Source organism: Microtus pennsylvanicus, chromosome 2, assembly GCF_037038515.1.
Source record: "Microtus pennsylvanicus isolate mMicPen1 chromosome 2, mMicPen1.hap1, whole genome shotgun sequence".
In the NCBI taxonomy this organism is placed as follows: Eukaryota; Metazoa; Chordata; class Mammalia; order Rodentia; family Cricetidae; genus Microtus; species Microtus pennsylvanicus.
In genome coordinates this window covers 89,694,918-89,720,531 of record NC_134580.1, presented here as the reverse complement: position 1 = coordinate 89,720,531, position 25,614 = coordinate 89,694,918, and the positions used below count along the sequence as shown (strand labels likewise).

At 42.8% G+C, this 25,614-nt stretch overlaps 1 protein-coding gene and 1 long non-coding RNA gene across 2 annotated transcripts in view; one reads left to right on the top strand and one right to left on the bottom strand.

The window, feature by feature from the left end:
* Positions 1–25,535, top strand: part of LOC142844302 (uncharacterized) — a 30,427-nt gene extending 4,892 nt beyond the window's left edge. The window contains exons 3-5 of the mRNA XM_075962637.1: positions 23,355–23,471; positions 25,350–25,382; positions 25,471–25,535. Of these exons, the coding sequence (XP_075818752.1) occupies positions 23,355–23,471; positions 25,350–25,365 (133 nt within the window). The 3' untranslated portion in view covers positions 25,366–25,382; positions 25,471–25,535. The remainder of the gene's footprint in view (positions 1–23,354; positions 23,472–25,349; positions 25,383–25,470) is intronic.
* Positions 4,644–6,219, bottom strand: LOC142843760 (uncharacterized). The gene is made up of 2 exons (XR_012909689.1): positions 6,132–6,219; positions 4,644–5,326 (listed from the first exon to the last, which is right to left on the bottom strand). It is a non-coding gene; the product is annotated as an uncharacterized LOC142843760 (long non-coding RNA).
* Positions 25,536–25,614: the final 79 nt, after the last annotated feature.

Here is a 25,614-nt window from a genome sequence, read left to right as displayed (position 1 = left end):
GCCTGGAGAAAAATCAGACTCACAGTGCCCTGAGGGCTCAGGGTCCAGAAGCCATGAAGGCCTGGAGGGACAGGGCTTCAAGTCGAGCTTTCCCGTCAAGCTAGTAGATAGCGGTTCCTGTGTGCCTCCCTCCAGAGGTCGCTGCCCTGTCTACACGTCCCTGGCATCTTGCCAACAAGAGTTTCTTGGGACCCTGGCTCCGGTCTTGGTGCACTTAGTAGGGCCTTTCTCGTGCATCATGACGTGAGGAGGTGCAAAGAGGTGGGCAGTCTCCACTCCTCATGGTGACCCAGGAGGACCCGAGAGGACTGAAAGGTGTGTTCATATACATATATACATGGGATTCCTCTGTGGGGACTTAGGAAAAAGGATTGTCGGGATATGGGAGGGAAATTGAGGCCCAGAGAGAGAATGTGATTTCAATCTGTGCTCAACAGCTGACGTGATTTAAGAACAGAACTGTGACATGGGAAGGGGAAGTTGCTCCTTAGTGCCAGTTCCTTGTGCCTGCGCCTCATTCCACACCTCTCAGCCCTTGAGGCAACCATTGTGGAACTGAACATTTCATCCTCTCCCACTCGGGAAGTCAAAGAAGGCTTTGCACAAGGGTTGATGTCTGAACTGTTCTGAAAGATCTTTGAGTTTTCTGACAGGAGGGGAAAGTGCAGAGCTCTCTAAAGTAAGAGCAGGAAGAGAAAGTAAATTTAGGCTGTTAGGGTGTAGATGGGAGCCTTGGACACGTGCGTGGATAGACAGACGCAGGGTGTGATGGGCGAGAAAATTGGCAGAGTGTGGTTCTATACCAGATGACATATCTTGAGATTTATTGTAGAAAAAAATCTTCAATGTCCAGTACACAGAGGTCAAGAAAGGCTTTGTCTCCTATGACAGAAATAGTATCATGGGGTGTTAGTTTTGTCCTTGTAGAGGTCATTTGCTTTGAAAAGTTTTGACAGAATGAGAACCATGAGATAGGAGGAAGACATAAGAAGATATACCCATGCCAGTGTTGTTGGCAAATGCCTTTAATTCCAGCACTCAGGAGGCAGAGGCAGGTGAACCACTCTGTGTTGAAGGCCAGCTCGGTCTATCAGCCTAAGTTCCAGGACAGCCAGGACAATTGGTTTTTAAACATCTGGGTTTGCATAACTACACGCGGTGACTCAGGGTTGGAGGCTTCCAGGGAGCAGCTATCCAGGAGGAGGTAACTGCTGGTAGATTTCATTCTTTCTAAACTAATTTTTAGGGTTCTTAGGATAGCAGTATTGACCACTCTTAACTTTTTAGTTCCTTGGAAACCAGGAGTTTCAAATAGCATGGATTAGATTAAGAAAAGGATGTTGAAACCCTTTGTTACTTGCAGTCGTTGCCGAGAATAACACATCTCATCCAACAAAAATGAAAAACAATCAGGGAACTTATTTACTTTCAGCTCCAGTGAAGAGGCTTGAGAGTAAGTGGTAGATTAGATCATCAAGCCTCCTGGTCTCCAGGTGTGAGCTGATTTTTAGCAGGCTGCAGATCCACAGTCACTGATTCAGGAGTAGTTTTGTAAACAATTAGTGTGATCTCAGCTAAGACGTTTAGACTAGACCATTCTCCAATTCCCACAGAATTCTGCAGAGATGGTGGTGGTACCCACTGCTTATTGACGCTGTTTTGCATACGGAGAGTCTGCTGACTGTGTCATCTGTCCCAACTTACAGGTAAGTTATCATGACTGACAACTGTGCTTGAGAAGGAACCATCTAGCCCAAGCTTACATTATTTTTCTCCAAATGAGAACATGGTCTTGCTTAAGTTCTAGAAGCAGGATTTGATTCACTAAACCAACCACACTGCTCCTTCCCAAGATGCTCAAAATTGTTCCTGTGTTCTATAGGACTTGAGAAAATGCTGGATGAAATAACACAGAAGTGATTTTGGAGTCCTCCCCTTGACCCATATGTTTCCCATAATCAGAAATTCTGTTTGTTGGTTAGAGATGCTGCCATTGCCTGTCCAGAGTCATTCGCCACTGGAGAAAACACCTGCCCCACTGAGCTCTGCCCCACTGCCCTCTACTTTCACTTGGTACCTTAATTTGTTTCACTTTTTGGTTTTTGTTTTTGATCTATAAAATAGACTAAAATGATAATCACGTCAATCTTTTCTCTTTTTTTTCTGAGACAGGGTTTTTCTTTGTAGCCCTGGCTGTCCTGGAACTCCCTTTGTAGACCAGGCTGGTGGCAAACTCACAAAGATCTGCCTACCTCTGCCCCCTGAGTGCTGCGGTTAAAAGTGTATCCCACACCACCTGTCTCCATGTCAATCTTTTTATAATACATTTTATTAGCATGTCTTAGTTGTACAAAATAATGGGCTTTATTATGACATTTGCACATATGTAGATAATGAACTTTGATCATATCACCTGTTACCATTTCATGTCTAATCAGGTGTTAATCATATTTTTAGTGATCGTTTTTGTTCTTCTGGCCTCTTCTCGTTTGTTCCTTTTTTGAGTTTTAAAAAAAGAAATAAATACAAATGTGTAGCTTGGTTAAATTCCCCTCTAGAACAGTGGTTTTCAAATTACAGCACACATAAAATCCCTGCCCCCCAGAAGCTGGTTATCATCTGCTCTACTCCTCTAAACATTTGAATTAACTCAGCCTTCTTGTATTCTTCTTAATTCTGATGTAGGCAGCCTGTAGACTTACTTCTATTCAAAGTCTTTGATGCTAAAGATGGATTCTGCTGATGGGCTCTGGCAGCTAGTAATAGTGACTGCTTTGCCTTGCTTAGGGCTTTTCCTTAGTAGGACTGGTTTGAACCGTTTGAAGCCAGCTTCTTTTTGTTGTTGTTGTTGTTTTTGATTTTTGTTTGTTTTCTGAGACAGAGTTTCTCTGTGTAGCCCTGTCTGTCCTGGAACACTCTCTGGCTGGTCTTGAACTCAGAAATCTACCTGCCTCTGCCTCCTGAGTGCTAGGATTAAAGGTGTGTGCCACCCAGCTGAAGCGAGCTTCTTCCTTGAGATTGATGTCCTTTCTGCCCTCTTAAAATTTAATGCCAACATGTCTGTAGGTGAGCAGAGGAGGTAGGAAAATTTCACCTACTTGTGGACTGATGATCCTGGGAGTTGGGAATATCTCTGTACATGGGGGTGTGTGACTGGGTGATAAAGCACTTGCCTAGATGTATAAGACAATGGGCTTGATCGCCTCCACCACAAAAGAATACCTCTCTCGTGTACTGTCTTCTGTATAGTGGACAAGAAAGTACAGTAAAGCCTTAAGGGGAAAGAAACAACAGAAACTTAAGTTCAACTAACAAAGATGCTACTTAGCTAGTTACTTTTTGTTTGTTTTGTCTTGTTTTTTGTTTTTTCAAGACAGGGTTTCTCTGTATTGCCCTGGCTGTCCTGGAATTACCTCTGTAGCCCAGGCTGGCCATCAACTCACAGAGATCCACCTGCTTCTGCCTCTGAAGTGCCGGGATTAAAGCATGTGTCACCACTGCCCAGCTAGAGTTAAGTTTTATCTAGGACTTTATTCCAGATACACCAAGTGCCTTCAGTTGATGAGCCATCTTGTCCTAGCCAGAGGTTTTTGTTATGAAAAGAGTGGGCTTCAGATGCATGGATCACCATAATAAGCCATTAAAAAAGCCTATTAAAATGAGTAAGTTTAAATCCCCAGCACTGCAAGAAGAAGTTTATAGTGAATGTAAAGGTGGGCTAGTTGCTAGCAGTGTTACCACGTACGGACAGGGTAGGAGGATTTCTTAGTACCTTGGCTTTCTCCAACTTCAGAAGTACGCCCAACATTTCAGCAGAGAGGACTGCAGTGTTCTCATCAGTACTTTGTACAGTGGTTCAGAGACGGTGAGAAATTGTGTCTTGCACTGGACCAAAGATATTTTCCAAGCCTTATTTTAAAGCTATAGTTAAGGATCAGACAGATCTGGACTTAAATCTCAGTTACTGGTCCTGGCTGGGTGGCCTTGGATGAGTTATGCAATTTCTCTAGGCTTTAAAATTCTGTCAGAATGAAGACATGCTATGAAGTGGTATCAGGAGAGTAGGGTGGGTAGGGAAATTACAGTGTCCATACACAATATGGTGCTTTATACATTATCACCGAAATAAATGGTGGTGACAGTTAGTGCTTCCGGAGTCAAAGTGTCTGATCAGGAAAGTGTGCCCTCAAGGGAGTCTTCACGTGCTTTTGGCTATTTATGGAGACAGGCATTGCACTTCCTGGAACAGGGACAGGAGTGAGAAAACTAATTTCTTTTTGTCTTTTCTGTTTTTGTTTCTGGTGGGTGGGTGTGTGTGTGTGTGTGTGTGTGTGTGTGTGTGTGTGTGTGTTAAGTGGGCAGCAGATGTTTGTAATTCTAGCATTTAGGAAGAAGAGACAGGAGGATCAGAAGCTCAGTCATTTTTGGCTAGAGAGTAGATTTAAGCAGCCTGGGCTACCTAAGATTCTGTCTCAGAAAAGAAAACAAAAAGTATTTCTTCTCATTGGAATTCTGTTCTCATTTCTTAGCGAGGCCAAAGAAGGGGGAAGAATTATTGTGGAAGTTGAGGACAAAGTGGCAAAAATCAGGAATTTGAAGGTAAGTCTGAAATTGTGTTTGTTTTCTTAGGTACGAATCTATGATTAAAGGTGACTCTGGGGTGAATATGTTTAATATATTAGAGAGCAGGAGATGTAAGGATTGTGGGGAAAGCTTAGACCAATCATAAAGTAAATAAACAACAAAAGAATTATGCTTAGAGTCCAGAAAATGTGGCGTTGTAGTCCATGCTGTTAAATAGAATAGTGCAGCTGTTTTGGAAACTGATAAGAGCTGCTTTGAAACCAAATCCAGACTATGTAACTCATGCTGGGGGCAATTTGTATGCCTATGTAACTCACCTGGCCACCAATTAAACTTTATCCTGAGCCCCTCAACTGATAATACTTTATCCAGGTCATTATTGGGAATTTTAGTATTTGTCTGATAATGCAGGGTTTGTGTTGGCCATAATATGGTCCAGGTGTCAGACATCAGCCTGCAGATCCCAGAAGGGAGTTGGTCACTAGCCCGAGTCTTGTTCAGATTTCTTTTTCCACAACCCTGCTTAAATTTGGAGCTCAACTGGGCAGACACGGGGAACGTCCTTCCCTGCTCCTCACCCTGCCCTCCAGAGTCAACTTCCTCCATCCTTCCTGATGCAGAAGATGAGCTGGTTCTTCTTTTGTGGTCCTTGAGCAGTGGAAAGAAACCAGGGAGGTGATCACGTGATCGATGCTGTAGTTAGCTTGTGATGCAATGCCAGCCTTTCCAAGAGCTGAGGAAGCTGAGGCAGAGTGAAGGTCATCTAAATCCCAGCCCTCAGAGCTCTGGTCACCCCCCCCCCTTACTTCCCTGCTGTGATTTGTTTCCTCTTGTCAGCAGCTCCTGTTAAAGGAGGGGTCCTGTGAAAGTTTAAGCAGGAGCTCCTGGAGAACAAAGGGCCTTCCATCCCTTGCCTTCTCTCTTACTGCCCTTGCTAGTTTGTTGTAAGATCTCACACTCTTGGGTCTAGAGAATAAAGTATGTCCAAGAGGAAAATTTAAAAGCAAACTTAAAAAATATTATTTTATGTGTATGGGTGTTGTGCCTGCATATATGTCTATGTACCACATAGGTACCTAGTGGCCTAAGGGGCCAGAAGAGGGTATCAGATCCCCCAGGCCTGGAGATACAGATGGTTAAGACCCACCATGTGGGTGCTGGGAATCAAGCCCAGGTCCTCTGGATGGGCTGCCAGTGCTCTTAACCTCCGAGCCACCTCTCAAGCACCCAAGGACAGATTCCAGTTTGCCCTCTACACACTTCCTTAGCTGTTGGCTTCCCTAAGGTCAGTTGTTTATGAACAAGCTATTCATTATGACATCCATGTTCTTCTGTAGATTTTGAATGGCTAATGTCAGAGCTACCTTCCCCTTTTCTAACTTTCTTCTTGTCTAAAATGTGTTTTGGGTATATTTTCCCCTTAACCTTGATATGGGCACTCTTAGTGCTGCTTCCTCCTCAAGGAGCACCCTCTGTGGCCATGCTTTCCCACTTGGAGCTGACAGAAGACAGTGGAGCAGCCAGCACGCAAAGCTGTGCGTGCTTACCGACTGGTGATTTTGTAGCATCCTGGCCATTTTATACCAGCGAACTAGGAACTCAGGGTGTGCACCAGGTGTCCATTCTTCAGTTTCTTGTCTCTGGAGAGGATGAAAATGCAAAAGGCATTTTATCATAGGAAGATCATTAACTCCTGAGTGCCACAGTTTAAATACCAAGACTAGGCATGTCTGTGAAGAATGCCAGCCATTCTACCCAGTACCCAGGGCTCAGCATAGTTCCACGTTTTGGCCCTACCCTGTGTTCAGCAGCTATATTATTCCTGGTTATTCCATTTAATACTATTTCCAAGTCACTGAAGGTAGATTCCTGAAGGATCCCAGCGAAAGCTCCAAGGTGATGAAATCTGCAGCACCCAGAGGCTGTGCTACTCATGCTGTCAGTCTCCTCTATAGAAATGCCTCGGGAAGAGCGAGTGATGAAGATGTCCTTTAAAAGAGCCTGTTTCTCCTGCACTGTCCTGTAGTTCATGTGTTTGTGCGCAGACACAGGCTTGTGTCATGGTCATATTTAGTTCCTGGGTCTTTCTTTGTTCCTAGTGAGATGGAGATAGATGTTACCTCTCTTCTTTTGTGACTGTCGTAAACATTATAGTGATAGTCCAGGTCTCTGTAATCATCAGAGAGCATAATTAAGGGCCACTGTCCAGATTCCAATGATATGACAGGAAAGACACTGGATGCTGTGTTTAATTTTAGGTGAACAGTCGACCAGAGAGGTCTGGAGACACCCGGGAGAAGGTTGTAGCGTTTGGTTTTGATTACTGCTATTGGTCAGTCAACCCGGAGGACCCTCAATATGCATCTCAGGAAGTGGTAATGTCATTTTCCCTCTATTCTCCTTTTTACAAATGTTTGCTGTAAATTTACTTTTCAAGGTCATTGTGACAGTTGCAAACTTAAAGTACTCTAACTGCTACTTTTAACTTTGAAAACTCTCAAATGAAAAGTGGTTTTCGAGAGGAAAACCCTCAAATACATTGTGGAATGTTTAAAGTTATTTTAATGATAGCATTAGTTTTTATAACTGGATACTTAGGTAAATTAGCATGGAATCTGGGTGATGAGTGTATTTTATGATATGCTGGTTAGAAACTAATGTTTTAATCTGAGAAATGGTAATACGTGGCATCAGTTTCTTTTCTTTCTTTCTTTCTTTCTTTCTTTCTTTCTTTCTTTCTTCTTTTTTAATGTGGCAAAGAGGTAGAAAAAGACTGCTTGGTGAAGGTGTGGGAACTTGACTAGTGTCCGTTTCAAATCTGGGCCTCAGAGTGACTAGGAGTGGGGCTTAGTGCAGGTAGTCTTCTACTATTGGAATAGGTCAGTGTCTTAGGGGTTTTTATTGCTGTAAAGAGATACCATGACCATGACAACTCCTAAAATAAAGACACGTAATTGAGGTGGCTTGCTTACAGTTTCAAAGGTTCAGTTCATTACCAGGATGGAGAGCATGGTGACATGCAGGCAGATAGATGTGATGCTGGAGCTGAGAGTTCTACATCTAGACTTAGAGGCAACAGGAAGTTGACTGACTGTCACACTGAGTGAAGCTTGAGGAAAAGACTTCAAAGCTGGCCCACATAGTGACACACTTCTAATAGTGCTACTGCCTTTTGGGGCCATGTTCTTTCAAACCACCACAGTTAGTAAGGCTCACCTCAAACATGGCATACTTGTGTCTGTGTATATATGACTTAGATGTTAACAAAGTGTCACCATTCATAGATAGCTGTTAGCAAGATGTCACTATCTATAGACTGTAAAGTATCACTATTAATAGATAATGGTTAGTAAGATTTTAGCATTCAGAGATACCTGTGAACAAGGTGTCACCATTCATAGACAGATGTTAACAAGATGTCACTGTTTATTGGTGGATATAAACAAGAATGTCACCTAGGACCTGAGCAGTGTTGGCGTACACTTTTAATCCCAAGTGCTGGCACTTGGGAGGCAGAGGTAGTCAGATCTCTGAATTGGAGCCCAGTATGGCTTATATAGCAAGTTCCAGGCCACTTACTCAGTTGAGACCCTGTCTCAAAAAACAAACAAACAAAACAGATGTTAATGTTAGTAATTCACAGGTAAATGTGTGATGATGACTAATTTCAGTTGTCAGATTGATGAGCTGTAGAATCACCTGGCAGACTGGCGTTGGCAGGCCTGTAGGGATTATCTTGGATAACGGTCAGGTAGGAAGAGCCTGTCCCTGAGAATGGTACCATTCTGTGGGCAGGAATCCTGGGCTCTATAGGAGAGAAGGTAAGGTGAGCACCAGTGTTCATAGTGTCCCACCTCCAGACTGGATGCTGTGTGACCAGCCACTTTCAGCATCTGCCATCTTTCATTCCCTGCCATGATAGATTGTACCCTGAACTGTGAGCCAAATAAACTTTCCCCCATTCTGTTGTTTTTATTAAGGTATTTAATCATAGCAACAAGAAAAGTAAGAGCGGGATCTGGGGATGGTAGTGCACACCTTTCATCCCAGCATTCAGGAGGCAAAGCCAAGGATCTATGAGTTTGAGGCCAGCATGGTCTGCATGGAGAGTTCCAGGGCAGCGAGGGCTATAAGTGACCCTGTCTCAAAGAAGAGAGAAAGAACACATCTGTCTTTATTCCATGATCCTTTATCCTATAACCCTGGTGTTACTAGCTTCCTATTATTTGTAATTTTTTAAAATTACACTTATTTGCCAGGCAGTGGTGGAGTACACCTTTAAGCCCAGTACTCGGGAGACAGAGACAGGAGAATCTCTTTGAGTTTGAGACCAGTCTAGTCTACAAAGCCAGCTCCAGGACAGGCTCCAAGGCTACAGAGAAACCCCATCTCTAAAAACTAAATAAGTAAATTATGCCACACACATATAAGGAGGCCAGAGAACAATTTTTAGGAGTCTTTACTCTCCTTTCACCTTGTGGCCCCAGGGATCAAACTCAGGTCTTTAGGCTTGGTGGCAAAAGACATTTCCTACTGAGCCAACTCCACAGCCCTAACTTTCCATTCTTAAGGAAGATCTTCGTTGATAAAAATTGTATTTATACCCTATTAAAAATATTTGGATGTTCAGCCAAAACTTTTCATCAAAATTGATCTGTTCTCCCTGGTGTGAATCTGCACTAATGCTAATCTGTTTATACTCTGAAATTAGACCCACATTTGAAATAGGCACAGATACTAATTTACTGTCTTACTTTGAACAAGCTACTTAAAATCTCTATGGCCTATTCTTATTAGTTATGTGTGTGTATTATTACCATTGTGGTAGTGAATATCTCAGAATTACCATATGATGAATTATTTGTTAAAGTACTTATGTTCATTGCCCACCTAGTAAGTTGATATGTGAGTTTTTATGTGCTTTCGCTCAGATCCTGGCACAGTGAGCAACCATTCTCTTACAGCACATGAGAAGCAAATACGTGCTTTTTCTTTTTCCTTTCTTTATTTTTATTGAGCTATACATTTTTCTCCCCTCTCTTCCTTTCCTCTCCCCTTCTACTCTCTCCTGTGAGCCCCAAACTCCCAGCTTACTCAGGAGATCTTGTTTTTTTCACCTTCCTATGTAGTAGATCCATGTATGTTCTCTATTTAGGGTTCTCTTTGTTGTCTAGTTTCTCTGGGTCTGTGTCCTGTAGGCTGGTTTTTCTTTGCTTTATGTCTAAAAGCCACTTATGAGTGAGTACATGCTATATTTGTCTTTCTGGGTCTGGGTTACCTCACTCAATATGGTGTTATCTAGATCCATCCATTAGTGCACACTTTTTCTAACCCTTCTTTGAAGCTGTGTATTTCTCCTGGGACCAGCATGTTCTGCTTGGGAAACTCACCTAACTTCCTCCTGGTGATGAGCAGCTGTTGGGGCAGGAGTTCTCTGCTCACACACATTTGAAGTCAGGAACGGTACTTATAATGCAGTGGTCTAACTGTTTTTCAGTTTATATACATTTAAATAATCTCAACTTTTAGTAAAAATTGCCTTTTTAGAATTGCAAGCATATCTACAGAGATGACAGGAGAAAGAATTTGTTTTCATCTTGGTTTTGTTTGCTCTTGCTTGATTGGTCCTCCTTTCTCAAACATTTCCCCTTAAATCAGCATCACATTTGATGTGTCTATTTTAGAGGAGACAGATAATCACAGTGTGGTAAGTACTATGCTTTTTTACTTGTGCATTGTGTGTGATGTACATGTCTGTATGCATATATGTGTGCATGTTTGTGTGCACAGGAAGGTATGCTTATTTGCTGGCGTGTGTGTCTGTATGTGTGTTGGAAGTATATGTAGGCCTGAAGTTGACCTTCCTCAGCTGTTCTCCACTGTTTTATTGAGGTAAGGTCTCTCTGAACCCAGGATTCACCAAGTCTAGCTAATCTACCTACCTAGTTTATTGTAGGGACTCTCCCACTTCTGCTTCCCAGATGCTGGGATTACAAAGGGTAACTACACTCTCCCAGCCTTTCTTCTCTCTTTTTCTTCTTCCTTCTTTTTCCTCCTCCTCCTCCTCCTCCTTCTTTCTTCTCCCTTCTTCTCTCTTCCTTCTTCTTTTTCATCATCTTCTTCTTCCTCCTCCTCCCCCTCCTCTTCTCTTTCTTTCTTTCTTCTTTTTTTTTTTTTAGTGTGTGTATGTGTGGTTTTTTTGAGACAGGGTTTCTCTTTGTAGCCATGGCTGTATTGGTACTTGTTCGGTAGACCAGGCTGGCCTCAAACTCAGAGATCTGCCTGCCTCTGTCTCCTAAGTGCTGAAATTAAAGGTGTGCATTACCACCACTGGCTCCCACTTTTTTTTTTAGTTAGAGGTGCTGGGGGTACAGATTGTGGTCCTCACACTTGCATGGCCATCACTCTGTCCATTGAGCAGTTTTCCTCAGTCCAACAATGTGGAAAATAACACACATTTTACCCAAGCTTTTCATGGAATTTCAAGGGAGATATATACCAGGTGTGGTAGCGAATGTAATATTATGTACCCATATTAATCCCAGCATTTGGAAGGCAGAGGTGGATGGATCTCTTGTGAGTTTAAAGTCAGCCTGGTCTACATAGTCGTTTCCAGGACAGCTAGAGCCTATCTCAAAACAAAACAAAAAACAAAGAGAGGGGTGGGTAAATTGTTATTCTCAATGATGGGAAGAAAGTATAAAAATTTTTGTTCATATTATAGAAGATGGGGCAGAAGGAGTGTAGGAGCTGGAGAAAGGAGCTGAAGGGTGTGGGACACTGGCATCCAGGCGTGACAGGGCTGTTGTACTCTTAATCTCATAGCAGGTGTGATTACTTACACAAGAGCTGGACTACATTGAGCCTGCCAGAATTGTGTTGTGGGAGGGACTCACGGGGCCCCCATGCTTACTTGAGAATTTATAAGCAGTTATCAGTGGTCAGGGAGGGAGAGACATTGTCTTCAGTGGTATCGCCACTGATAAACTGCACGGTCGGTCCACTAAATCATTGAAAATAAGCAAAAAAGGGACAGACACATGAAATTAGAAGGGGAGCTAGTTAGGAAGAGGGAGTATAAGGGAGTTAGGGTGAGAGGAAAAAGGCAAGAAAGATAAACAGGGGAGAATGTAATTGGAATATATTATGTACCCATATGAAAATTTCATAATGAAACAAATTATATATAGGTAATATATGCTAATGAAAACATTTTAAAATCTGATTAACAATATGATTGCTTAGTTTGTAATAAGATAGAACCTAAGTCTGTAGATTCTCTTCCAAAAAATGAGAGAGACATTCTTTCCTAAGATTTGAAAGTAACACACACACACACATACACACATTTAACCTCAGCTCTTTGGATTTCAAGAGGATCTGATTTCTCAGAGCATCATGTGAGTCACTAATTTAACTTGGGAGTTCCCTCTTGGGTTTCATTCTGTCCTTCAGCCAGGAGTCTGTAGGCCATGTAGATGCCTATAATAGCTATGAGTGCAGTCCGATGCAAACTTGTCAACTTAATTCAAATGTGTGGGGTGTGTGTGTGTGTGTGTGTGTGTGTGTGTGTGTGAGTGTGCGACTGTTTGACTGGTTTTTTTTGTAAGTCAATTGCACAGTTTAGTATGTAAACTTTGTAGATGTCAGTATTGTGCCAACAATGTCAAGAAGTATTCAATGTATTCCATCTAGTCCAAGGTGTATGAATCATCTGGCTAAGGCTGGCCTCAGTATATCATGTACGAGATTCATGGGGGACCCTTGGTTCAGTTGTCTAAATGTCAATAGAAATCTCTCTTGTTTCTGCAGAAAGACATAGAAGACAGATAGTATTTTTCAACTATGAAGCAGAGAGTATGGGGTATTTATATTTCCTCTCCCTCAAAGACTGAATGCAATAAAAGCCTGAATTCCAATAGTGACAGTTTGTCCAGGCATCACTCATAGTCTGGATTTTTATTTTATTTCATTTTTGAACAGGGTCTCACTATATAGCCCTTGCTAGTCTGGAACTCTGGATATGTTAGACTAGCCTGCTCTTGAACTCACTGATATACACTTGCCTCTGCTTCCCCAGAGCTGGGATTAAAGACATGGGCCACTGCACCCATGGATTTTCAAGCTGTAAAAGGCAGAACCCTGGGGTGATGTGAGATTCCCCTCTGTATGTTGTGAATATCATTGGTTAATAAAGAAGCTTCTTTAGATCTATTGCAGCGCAGAATAGGGCAAGGTGGGAATTCTAAGCAGATAGTGGAGGAGAGCAGACAAATCAGGAAGATGCCATGTAGCCACCCAAGGAGAAAGATGCCTGTGGGAACCCGCCAGAACCTTGCCACTAGGCCATGACCTCGTGGTAATGCATGGATTAATAAAAATGGGTTAATTTAAGATGTAAGAGCTTGCTAGAAATACGCTTGAGCTATTGGCCAAGCAGTGTTGTAATAATACAATTTCTGTGTGATCATTTCAGGCCTGGCTGACCGGGAAATGAACAAGATGCCTCAGGCTACACTGGGGAGTTCAGGCAGATGTGGAATTGAGCCCTAAAATTATCTTAGTTTATACACGGTCTCCTAAGTAACTGTCCCTCAGGGATGGAAGAAGCAAGCAGAAAAATGTGCTCATTTGCCTTACACATTTCTTAGAAATAGTAGATTATTCCTTTGTCTCTCATTTCATTGTTCAGCTCTTATTTCTGAAGCTCAGCATTTAGGTATAAGACAGGTGCTTCTTAGGGATACTCACTGAGTTTACACAGGAGGAAGATTAATACAGCTTCTATGTAGCTGGGAGAAGCAGCGACTCTGTTGAGATGGAATTTGACAAGAATAGAAACCCTTAATTACTCTCTATTATTCCTCTCATGTTAAATTGGTCATCTTGTTTGTGGTGATGTTAAACACAGACATGTCATGGTTTCAGGCTGGTATGATTTTTCCTTCTGTCCACATCCATTTTAAGAAAGTAAACAACTTCTTCCTTCTCTTCAAGGATCTGGAAACATTCCATGAAGTTTAGTGATTCGGTTTCAGGGTTTGGAAAAGTCAGAGTTAATTCTGGAAATGTTTTCATAACCAACTTTCTTCTATAGGGAGAAAATAGGACTTTTGTTTTGTAGAGACAGAGTCCCATGTAGCTCACACTGGCCTTAAACTTGCTGTGTGGACAAGCCTTCTGCCCCTACCTTTCAAGTGCTAGGATTATAGGCTTGTACCATCTTGCCTGGGTTCTTAAAATGCTGTTGTTGTTTTGAGATAGTCTCTCACTGTGTAGACCAGGCTGGCCTCAAACTTGTTCCTGCCCCTGCCACCCTCATGCTAGGATTACAAACCGATTGAGGGCCACCCTGTTCTAGGTAGACTGGGTATTTTAAGTTCTGTTATATCATTTCTTCTCCATGGCAGTCCTGGAAAGTGTGGAACCTAGATTTAAACCCAGGTCTGCTGCCTCAAAGTCTTGACTTTTATACTAGATTCTCCTAAGTGCTGTATGAACTTGCCCCATCTCCTCACTCTATGATGCCCTCTGATATTTGAAGTGTGAAATGAAGTATCTGACATTTAGAAGATACTGGACTGTTAAGTCTTACAGTAGTGTAGAAAGAACCAACGGTCATGAATGAAGGACATGTTATTTTCAGGCCTGCTTAGTGACTCCTCTCTTTCTGAGAAGTGGAGAACACCACCTGATTTTAGTTCTGTAACCAGAGCAAGTGTTTGTCTATGGATGCAATCAGGATGTTTTATCCTAAATTACCTGAGTACTTCAGTGGACTTGAGTATTCTGTGATATAGAGACAATAGTTTGTACTTTATAACAGTGAATGAGAATGCTACTTACTCCTTTGTGACCCAGGGGCTAGGTGTTGAAGTGTAGCTGGAATGCTCCCACAGGCGACTAGGATCTGTGTCACAATGTAGTCATTGTGCTACTTTCTTTTCTTTCTTTGAGTTTTGCGACAGGGTCTGAGTGTGTGGCCAAGGCTGGTCTGGAACTCATTATATAACCCTGATAAACCTTCAGCTTGCTATCTTCCTGTCTCAGCCTCCCGGGTGCTGAGATTCCAGGCCTGCACTAGCTCATTGTGCTTTCTTCCTAGTATAACCCAGCACTCCTGGCTCTTGTCTTTCCAAGTAGGTTCTCTTTCATCTGTCTTGTACCCTAGGGTGTCCAGTTTCAAATCAGAGGGGGAACGAACGCAAGTCCTCCAGAATGAATCCAGAAGACTTTTAATATATATGATGCTTTTGTTTTGGTTTGGAGACAGAATTCTCCTGTGTGGCCTAGGCTGGCCTCTTACTGAGATCTCCCCACCTCAGCCTCCATTTGTTCCATAAATAGGTGTTAAACTAGAGTTAGTTTTGTATAGTTTGGGATGGACTTGAAGTCTGAGAGCTGAAGCGGAAGAAGTGACTTGAGGCCAGCGTGTTGAGGAATTGTGACTAGCGTGCAGCCGCTCCTTCTGCAAAGGCTTTAAGGCTGGGGGAGGGGACTATGGCTTTAGTCAGGAAGTTGTACTGTAAGTGGGATATCTGAGGCAGATACCCCACAGGTCATCACAACAATTAATCTCTTAAACCAAACCTAAAAATGAGATGAGCTTCAACTGGCCTTGCTAAAGTATAAAACCAGTTCGCTTGTGTCTCCAGTGCTAACATTGGCCTCGTGAGACCCTTTAGACTAAACAAGATTAAAAACAGGAAAATATGCTCCTAGCAGCATAATTGGCAGAAAACTTTTTCCACATAGACGCAATCATCTAGGCTTGTTTTCCTTCCCCGGTGTATGTGTATGTGTGGTGTGCAGACATGTATGGAGGTTCACGGTCATGTGTGTGTGGTTGTGGTGTCTCTTTCTGTGTGTGCACACTGGCCCAGGGTTGATTTCCAGTGTTTTCCTTAGTCACTCTCTGCCTTACATACTGAGGCAGTCTCTCCCACTGAACTTGGATTCAACTTTTTGCCTAGTCTAGCTGAGGATTCCCTTTCTTCCCTTTCTACGTGCTAGCATTACAGGTGGTCTACCACACCCACCCAGCTTTTTTTGTTCTGAGAACCCAAACTCTAGTTTTCACATTGGCCTTGTCTGGTGAATACCACTCAGCCATATTTCCAGCTTCCTTCTATACAAGTATTTGCAGCTCAAACGATATGAAACAGCTTGGTCCTACTTGACTATGTCTTGGTGCTGCTGGACCAAACCCATTGAAAACAATGCTGAGGAGCTCTTTTGAGTACACTGGAAACAGTGCTGTATGCAAGACTCTAACGAGCATCAAACATGTGGGAAGGAATTCAGGATTTAAAGGAAAACTACTGAACAACCATAATGTAATTTTATTCTGCATATATTTTGTGAGCATACCGGATTCAGTCCATTGTTATACATTCATTTATGTGCACTGTGTTGCTTGTGGATGCCATGTCGGAGCCTCAGCCTTAAATGAGCGTCCTCTGTCTAGTACTTCAGGGGCTTGCCTAGGGTTTTCTCGTGATGGTGAACCCAGAGAATCTCTATAGCCAGGGATCCAACTCCCAGGACCACTGTTTTACATGCTATCCTCATGAGAGCAGTGGTGGAGGGACAGTTCCATTTGAGAACAAAGGAAAGAAGGGACAAAGAGTCTAAAGGCTAGGAAGGCAATGCTTATTTGGCTTGGTTTTGTTTTTCCTTTCTCCCCAGCTGTGATGTTATTATGCCTAAATAAATACTGTGTTGGGGAAAGTTTTGGAAGCACTAAGACTATGACTCAGACTCTCTCTGTCACCCTGGCCTTTGCTCACAACTCTCATCTGGCTCAACTCAATATTATGAACATGTTTCTTCAGAAGATAACTGTGTGGTCAAAAGGAACATTATCACCTGGTGTGCTGTAACTCACACACATGTATGTGTGTATATGTATATGTATATATATGTGCACGCACACACACATACACATGTTACTTTAGTATTTTAAGATGCACTCGCAAAATAATATGTGGCCTTTTCAGACATTCTTAGCATTACCTATCTCTCCTTTCTCCCTCTTCCTCTATGTTACCAACATACTTTTAATATTGTCTGGGTGGTTGAGATACGTGCTGAGAAATGGTGTTTTATAAAGTTTGATCTGTGCAACAACATAGATGAACCTTGAATAGTAAGTGGAGAAAAATACCTTTTTTCTTTTTTCATCCATGTTGTTACACATAACAAAATTTTCTTTGTTTCTAAAAAGTTTCCTTGTGTAAAAAAAAATTTCCTTGTGTGGAGTTAATGGTTTGTCTATTAATTAAGTTCTACTCACCTCCCACCCCATTTCCCCTAATTTGTAGGAAGACTATAGGTTAAAATACATTTAGACCTTTCTCTGTAATTAGATGAAGCCATAATTTACTGTGGTCCATGTTTGCTGTATTTTACCAATAGGTTATTATCTTTATTGCATTTTGGGTCATCCACAATTTCAGTTTTTATTTTTTTGTGATTGAAGGGTTATCGGTGATTTCTTCATTTTTGTACTGTCTAATTGTCTTATATTATTGATAGTTTTCTGGCTGAACGTGATTGCCTTGTCATCTAAAGAATGCAGCGCGCTTAGTGGAAGAAAATAAGCGTGTTTACCTTGCACTAACATTTGAGTCCTTTTTCTTCGTGTATTTGATTTTCCAAATTCCATTAAGTTAATCCCTCACAGTGTAACACAGTTGTTTATACAGTTTAGACATCTTTTCTGTTACACAACCTACTTGATTTTCAAGGCTCCATTCTGGTTTTTCCTGAGTCATTTTCTGCAGCATGAATAATAAATACCAAGAGACAGATATTGGGGTTCCACCTGAAGACTAGAAAAGCAAAAGCAGCCAAGCCACTAGAGAGCTCTTACCTCTTTGAAATCTTCAGACTGAAAGAGAACCAGTCCTCGTCTGCCTTATATTCCTCTCTAGTGCTGGGATTAAAGACGTGCACCACCACTATGCAGCCTCTATGGCTGACTAGTGTAACTGCTGGATTAAAGGTGTGTGCCACCACTGCCTGGTCTGTATGGCTGACTAGTGTGGCTGCTGGATTAAAGGTGTGTGCCACCACTGCCTGGTCTGTATGGCTGACTAGTGTAACTGCTGGATTAAAGGTGTGTGCCACCACTGCCTGGTCTGTATGGCTGACTAGTGTGGCTGCTAGATTAAAGGTGTGTGCCACCACTGCCTGGTCTGTATGGCTGACTAGTGTAACTGCTGGATTAAAGATGTGTGCCACCACTGCCTGGTCTGTATGGCTGACTAGTGTGGCTGCTGGATTAAAGGTGTGTGCCACCACTGCCTGGTCTGTATGGCTGACTAGTGTGGCTGCTGGATTAAAGGTGTGTGCCACCACTGCCTGGTCTGTATGGCTGACTAGTGTGGCTGCTTTTCACTGACCTTCGGGCAAGCTTTATTTATTAAAATACAAATAACAGTTCATCACTGAGAGAAGTCAGGGCAGGAACTCAAGCAAGGCAGAAACCTGGAGTCAGGAGCTGATGCAGGTCATGGAGGAGTGCTGGCTGCTTGCTGGCTGCTTACTGGATTGCTCCTCATGGCTTGCCCAGTTTGCATTCTTGTAGCACCCAAGATCACCAGCCCAAGGATGCCACCACCCATGCCAATTAATAGTTTAGAAAATACACTATAGACTTGCCTGCAGGCAGCTCTTATGGAGGCACTGTTTTCAGTTGAGAGTCCCTCTTTTCAAATGACTCCAGCTTGTGTTAAGATGACACAAAGCTATCCAGGAACTATATGGTTTTTTTGTTGTTGTTTTTGTTTTTAGGATAGGCTTTCTCTGTGTAACAGCCTTTGCTGTCCAGACTGGCCTCAACCTCGCCGAGATCTGCCTGAGTGCTGGGATTAAAGACGTGCACTAACACTGCTGGGTCCATATGCACTTTTTACAATTACTTTTGCTATGAGTCCACTTGGTTAGAGAACATAATAGCTAACAGAATAAAAACCCATACAAACCAAAGCAACTTATCAGTGACAAATCCCTCTAGGAATATGTAGGCCGCCCCTATGCTTGGATGAACCATTGTTAGGAAATTGTCAGCAGTGTTGTTGATTCTGGTTGGATTTGAGAAAGGGATGTCTGAGCCGGGCCTGGTGACATACACCTTTAGTCCCAGCACTCTGAAGGCAGAGGCAGGCAGGTTCTCTGAGTTTGAGACCAGCCTGATCTACAGAGTGAGTTCCAGGACAGCCAGGACTGTTACACAAAGAAACCCTATTTAGAACAACAAAATAAAAAGGAAAGAGAGAAAGGAAGAAAGGAAGAAAGAAAGGAAGAAAGAAAGAAAGAGGGGGGGAGCGGGGGAGGGAGGAAGGGAGAGAGAGAGGGAGGGAGAGAGAGGGAGAGGAAAAAAGAACAAGGTCTATAGTGCTGTGCATTATATATGTTCCATTACTTGAATTCTTAAAAAATAAATAAAGGAAGTCACCTATCTATTCTTAATTGGTGTCTGCGGCAGACTGTAGTTCAGTGATTTATCTTAACTCTTAGACTATGATGTCATATTGTGAGGCACAATTAATAAAAACTCAGAGAAATTGGGGTTCAACCTGAAGACCCAAAAAGCAAAACAGCCAGCTACTGGCTCTTACTTTGACCTCCATCCAAAAATGGCGATCCTGCCTCCAGGAATCTCAGAATGAGACTGTGTCTGAGAGCTGTCTCCTCCCACTTTATAATCCTCCCTAGGGCCGGGATTAAGAGCATGCACCACTGGGATTAAAGACATGCACCACCCAGTTTCTATTGCAACTAGTGTGGCTACTGAGATTAAAGGTGTGTGTAAGGCTGAACAGTGAGGCTGTTTTACTCTCTAATCTTCTGGCAAACATTTATTTATTAAAATACAAATGAAATGCCACTATAGTATTGCTGCCTGGGGGACCAGCCTCCAAGCAGCACAGGGTTCAAAGGGCAATTCACAACATTAGACTTTTCTGTCTGAGGGTGTTAAGGAAAAAGACACTCACTCAATCTCTTGATGCTTTCCTTCTTTATTCTTCTGTATTTTTTAAGGCCCATGTAGCAGCAGAAAGGTCCAGCCTCTTCTGATAGACTGAACTGGAATGGACTGGGCTTGGACTGGACCCCAAACAGCCATACAAAGACGTATTTATTGATTGTTATACAGTATTTCCTCATACCAAGGTCCCTAATCTAAATTTGCACATCTTACTGAAGACCATCACATGCCTCCATGATTCTAGTCATTCACTATGCATTGTGTGCAAGACACAATAATACAAGAGCCTCAAGTGTACCTGAGGTGTCTTGTGACCAAAGTCATAGGATGGCCACAGGACCCTTTGGCAAAACATTCACTGTTTTCTACAAGGATTCTTCAAGATGAAGGTACTTCTGAAATACGGCTGTTCAATCCAATATATCTACCCCATACAGTGACTGTGTTAAATTTCTTACAGAGTACAGGTAAAAACGCTTTGTTTCAGCTAATGATGCACACCGAGACCCGTGACTATGTCTTTTGGCATTAGAGTCTTTCAGCTCTAAGATTAAAGGATTTTGAGCCAGCCTGGTTCCTGGGACTCAACTGTTTCTCTTAATCATTAACTTGAGCTATGATCTAGGCAGCTCCTTAAGTGACCCCTTACATAGACCCCTGTTGTGTGACGTTTCCTTGTAGTTACTTTTATTTATCACAACTCTGTATTTTTAATATTATTATATAATATATTGTATAATGTAACATTATTATTATCAATTAAACAGTATCTGTTAGAGAGAAGTCATTTTTTATTATAGTCTACAGGTAAAAAATGTCCAGTGAGCAGGATGTTTCCATGAGATAAACACATTACATTACAGGCAGTAGGGCATCTCCCCACACCCGATTCACACCAGAGAAAGATAGCAACAGCAACATGTAAAGGCACAAGAGAATCAAAAGACATCCTGGAGTCTGTAGTCTCAGGGCCTTGCCTCACCCACCAGAGAGTCTCCTACTGATGGGCTGACACCTCGAACCCCAATTGTCACCCGCTGCTCCCCTGACATGGCTTATGTCTCATTGTGTTAACATGGGTGGAGTGGAACATGTCTTATCTCCCTGTTTTCCTCTTTCTAAGGTTGTGGCTTTTCCAGGATCTTCTGATGAGCTAAGCCTACCAGCTCTTGAGGAGTGGGTACTGTATCTTTTTGTTGGTTTTTCTAGATAGGGTTTCTCTGTAGCTTTGGAGCCTGTCCTGGAACTAGCGCTTGTAGACCAGGCTGGCTTTGAACTCACAGGGATCTGCCTACCTCTCTCTCCCAAGTGCTGGGATTAAAGGTGTGTGCCAACACCGCCCAGCTGTGGTACTGTGTCTTAGTCTCCATCATTCTTGACTGGAGCCCTGATCCTGTTGATATTCTTCTATCATCAGCTATAGTGCTTTCTTCAGTGATACTTTCAGAGAACACATAGGCATTTGGATAAGGACATGAACGAAGTAACAATCTTTGGTTTTTTTCTCTCTCTTTACTCTGCTCAGCTGAGCATAAACTGTGGGTAGTAACGATTACCTAAATTATTCTATTATTAATAAAAACTCCCGAGTCAGATATGGGGTTAGAACCAGATTGATCAGGGGCAGAGAAGTAACTAGTGACCTCCTTTCTGTCTCCTTCCTTAATCCAAAGAACACACATCTTTCTAAGCATCTCTCTACTACTTCCCATGTCTCTCTATATATCCTCAGTCCTCCAAAACCTCTATGGCTAATTTTGGTCAGCTATTAGCTAGCTCTGGCCTCGAATACAAGGTAAACCTTATTGCCACAGCAGAGTGGTAGTATGAACAATTCTGCAACAGGGCAGAAATAAAGTTTAGATTTAGATGTGGCCCTTCGCTGTTTCCACCTCTGTTCTCACCTCCTGCCCCAGGAAGCTGGAGTGTGTGGAGGATATTTCAAATAGTGAATGAATGGTAGTCAATTCATCTAATCTAATGCAGCAAAATATATTGCTTCTTCAGACTCAAGGAATGTCACCTGGCCAGACTTTAGGAGGCAAGCAAGACCTCTCCCAATTTTTAACTTTGTTAACATAGTTTGTGTGACTAGAGAGAGCTACAAGAGAGACCATGGGAAGGATCTCTCTTGAACAGAGCTCAAGTCTTCACAGCACCCTGAGTTCTTTTGGCCTTTTGCCTAGACCATGGACACATTAAAAAGCAAACAGAAGTAATAACGGCCAAGAAGCCTAAGTGGAGCTGCTGGAATACGAGACGATGTAGTCTTGACTTAGCTCCTGTCTTTACCTGGTTGCCCCCAGTTTCGCCTGTGACAGCAGTCTGTGTGATAGACATCTTACAGCTGGAGAAACTGGAGTTTACAAAATGCAAGGAACTTGCCTAGGATCACCAACTTTGAAGCACAAGACTAGGTGCACACCACAATCTGGAACCATACTAGATGTTTCACAGAATTGAAAGGGAAGTCAATAAAATAATCAGGAAAGCACTGGGGCCCCCGCGGCAGCAGGAATCGCAGGCAGTGCCACACAGAGTAGGCTGGCACAAGCGCCATAGTTGACACTTCCGCCGCTGTGCTGGGCACTCCTGGAGAACTTGTCATCTGCTGTTCTGCTTTTGTGTCTTTCTTCGGGAAGTCAAATGGGACTGTCTACCTGCTTGGCAGCCTCCTTGTGTGTGTCATTGTTCCAGCTGCCAGCAAGTGAAAGGGCTCCGAGGTGGAAAACTGGGTTCTGCTTCCCACCAAGACCAGCATCGGTGGTCAAGAGTGTTAGGATGCTGCCTGGCAGAGTTCAGTTGAAATTTCAGGAAACCTAGAAACTTAAAGTGCAGTTGCCACATGAGGATTACTGGTGGTTTCTGAATTAGTCACAAAATCTGACCACAGATGAAGCGATTGTCCAGCAGAACCTACCAGCTATCAGGAGCAGTCAGAGGAGCGACTGTCAGGGACAGCTCTCTCTAACTTCTAGCTGGTCCTGTGGGGTCTTCAGACCATGAGTCACCTTCTTGAGCAGTGTTTCACTGTAACCACCTCATTAGCCTTAGTGAACATTTCTCTGTGTATCAGGAGGAGCAGGTTTTTGCCTTTTTATCTTTGTCCTGCCTTAGGCTCTTTTGTGTTAGACTACAGAACACTGGGGCTGAGATACTGCTCAGCCATTTGAGATACTTACTGCTCTTTTAGATGACCTAAGTTTGGTTTCTAGTGCCTGTACCAAGTAGTCATAACTGCCTGTAGCTTATGTTCCATGGACTCTGATGCTCTCTTCTGGTTTCACCAGGCACTCACACACGTGTGCACATACTCCACATACTACATGCACCTACATGCAGATGATGAAAATAAATCCTTTTTAAAAGGACTAGCCCTGGGCAGTGGTCTACAAATCAAGTTCCAAGACAGCCAGAGCTACACAGTGAAACCCTGTCTTGGGGAAAAAAAGAAAAGAAAAAGGACTAGGAAACGTATTTTAAAACAAACAAAAAATGAGGCTAGTACTCAGTAGGTACCTAAGAATATTTGAGCAATTTGAATTTTCCCTTAAAATCTTTTCTTGTGAAGCTGAAGTGATTCTTACAAATGACCAGTTCAGGTGTGAGCTGCCATGTGGGTACTGGAAATTGAACCTGAGGTCCAGTGTTCTTAACTGCTGAACTATCTCTCTAGCCCCAATATTTTAATTTTATTTTTTTTTTAGGTTTAATGTATTTTTTCAATGTGCTGTGGGAAGATGGATCAATAAGCTTTCTACTTTTGTTGTTACAGGTGTTCCAGGACTTGGGTACTGAAGTACTGTCTGGAGCTGCCCAAGGTTACAACATATGCCTCTTTGCCTATGGGCAGACGGGCTCTGGGAAGACATATACCATGCTGGGGACTCCAGTAAGTGTTAGCACTGGAATGAACTATCTTCCTAATGTCACAACAAACCTGTATCTTACATTGTCCTTACCACTGTGATATGGAGCATGACCTCCATAATCAATATTAAAGGGATTAAAGGCATGTGTGTGACCCTCTCCTATACTTAACAATGGCATTTTACTAGTTTACCTGAACAGTAAAGTTTGTATAATTAGTCTCTCTTTGTGAAACTTTGAAAAACTAGACTTTCATGATTCCCTTTGACAATGAGTCCTTGTTGATCCCACTGGATATATGTATTACTTCCAGGTTCATCACATAAAGCTTCACAATTTGACTGGGGTTAAACCTGGACTGCATTTTAGTGCTATACAGGGATAAGAATGCCGTGTTCAGCTTTCAAAGCTATGTGTATTAGAAGAAAGCAAGAGATGTAGCTTTGCTGGGGGCTTTTAAAAATGTAGAGTATAATGCAAGTTGTTTTTAATCACAGAAAATTGAGGGGATAATGCCAGGTATGGTGGCACATGCCTTTAATCCCTTTAATCTTTGAAGGTAGTAGAGGCAAGGCAAATCTTTGATTCCAGGCCATCCAGGGATACACACTGAGACTCTGTCTCAAAACAGACAACAGCAATAAAAATAAAATTAAGGGGATAGCATTCCTTAAGAATACCCTTAGTCAGGACCACGGGGGGTGCACCCACCCACTGTGACAGTGGAACTGATCTATTGGGAGCTCACCAAGGCCAGCTAGACTGGGACTGAATAAGCATGGGATGAAACCGGATTTTCTGAACGTGGCGGACAATGAAGGCTGATGAGAAGCCAAGGACGAGGGCACTAGGTTTCGATCCTAATATGTGAAGTGGCTTTGTGGGAGCCTAGCCTGTTTGGATGCTCACCTTCCTGGTCCTGGATAGAAGTGGGAGGACCTTGAACTTCCAGCAGGGCAGGGAATCTAGACTGCTCTTCATTCTCAAGAGGGAGGGGGAAATGGAGTGTTGGGAGGGAAAGAGGAGTGGGGAGAGGGGGAGGGGAGTGGGGGAAGGGGTAATGTGTGCGAGGAGGGGGAGGGAAATGGGATTTTTTTTTTTTTTGCAACAACTAAAAAAAACAAAAAGAATACCCTTTCTAGCCAGGCAGTGGTGGTGCAAGCCTTTAATCCCAGCACTCTGAAGGTGGAGACAAGTGGATCTCTGTGAATTTGAGGCTAGCCTGGTTTACAAGAGCTAGTTCCAGGACAGGCTCCAGAAACCCTGTCTCGAAAAAACAAAACAAAACAAACAAACAAACCTAGAAGATATAGAAGTATGCTAGTGAGATGACCTGAGCACTGGTTGACAAATAACATTGTATAGAAACAATCTGAAAAAATAGCCCACTTCTCTGGGTACAGCTCACTGTTCCCTTTGTCTGTGGTTAGTGTGGTTTCAGACATTTGAAATTAAGAAAAAAAAAATCCTACTAGGTCAAAAGGGATAAAACCTTAAGCCTCTGGTTATGAGATAGAGGAAATACCTACTTCTTTGGATTTTTGCAGTTTTGCAGAGGGTGTTTGTGTGTGCTTCTGTATCTAGGGATCTAGACACAGTAGGGATCTAGAAGAGACCACATTAGTGGTGGAAAATGATAAAGTTCATTGCAGGAAAGCACATGTCTAAGTTTGCCAGCTTCTCCTATCTATTTATGGTAATAATCTGCCTCTCATCTGTGTCTCTTGATAGTGCCAGCCTCAAGTTTTATACGTCCTTCTATAGTGGCTAGCTAGCACTAAGCCCACACACCCCTCCTCTGTGTTTGGGGGGGTCCAGGATCCCGGGTGTTTGGGGGTAAGAGGAGGGCAGGGGCATTGCCCAGAGTGAACAGTAATGTTTTTCTTTTTCTGTCATCCAGGCTTCTGTTGGGCTGACCCCACGGATATGTGAGGTATAGACTCTCTCTGATGATGTACTTTCAGAGTAAGTTCCCTATGTCAGCTCCCTTCAGGGAAATCTGACCCTCTGATTTTGTGCAGGCTCTCTTCATCAGGGAAGATGGCTGTGCCTCACTGCCTTTTTCCCGCAGCATAAAAGTAAGGTAAGAACTCAAGCTCCAGACCCCTAAATGTCCTAGTTCCTTGGTCTGTTTGTAAAGCTCCTAGCAGTGAGACCAGGACCTG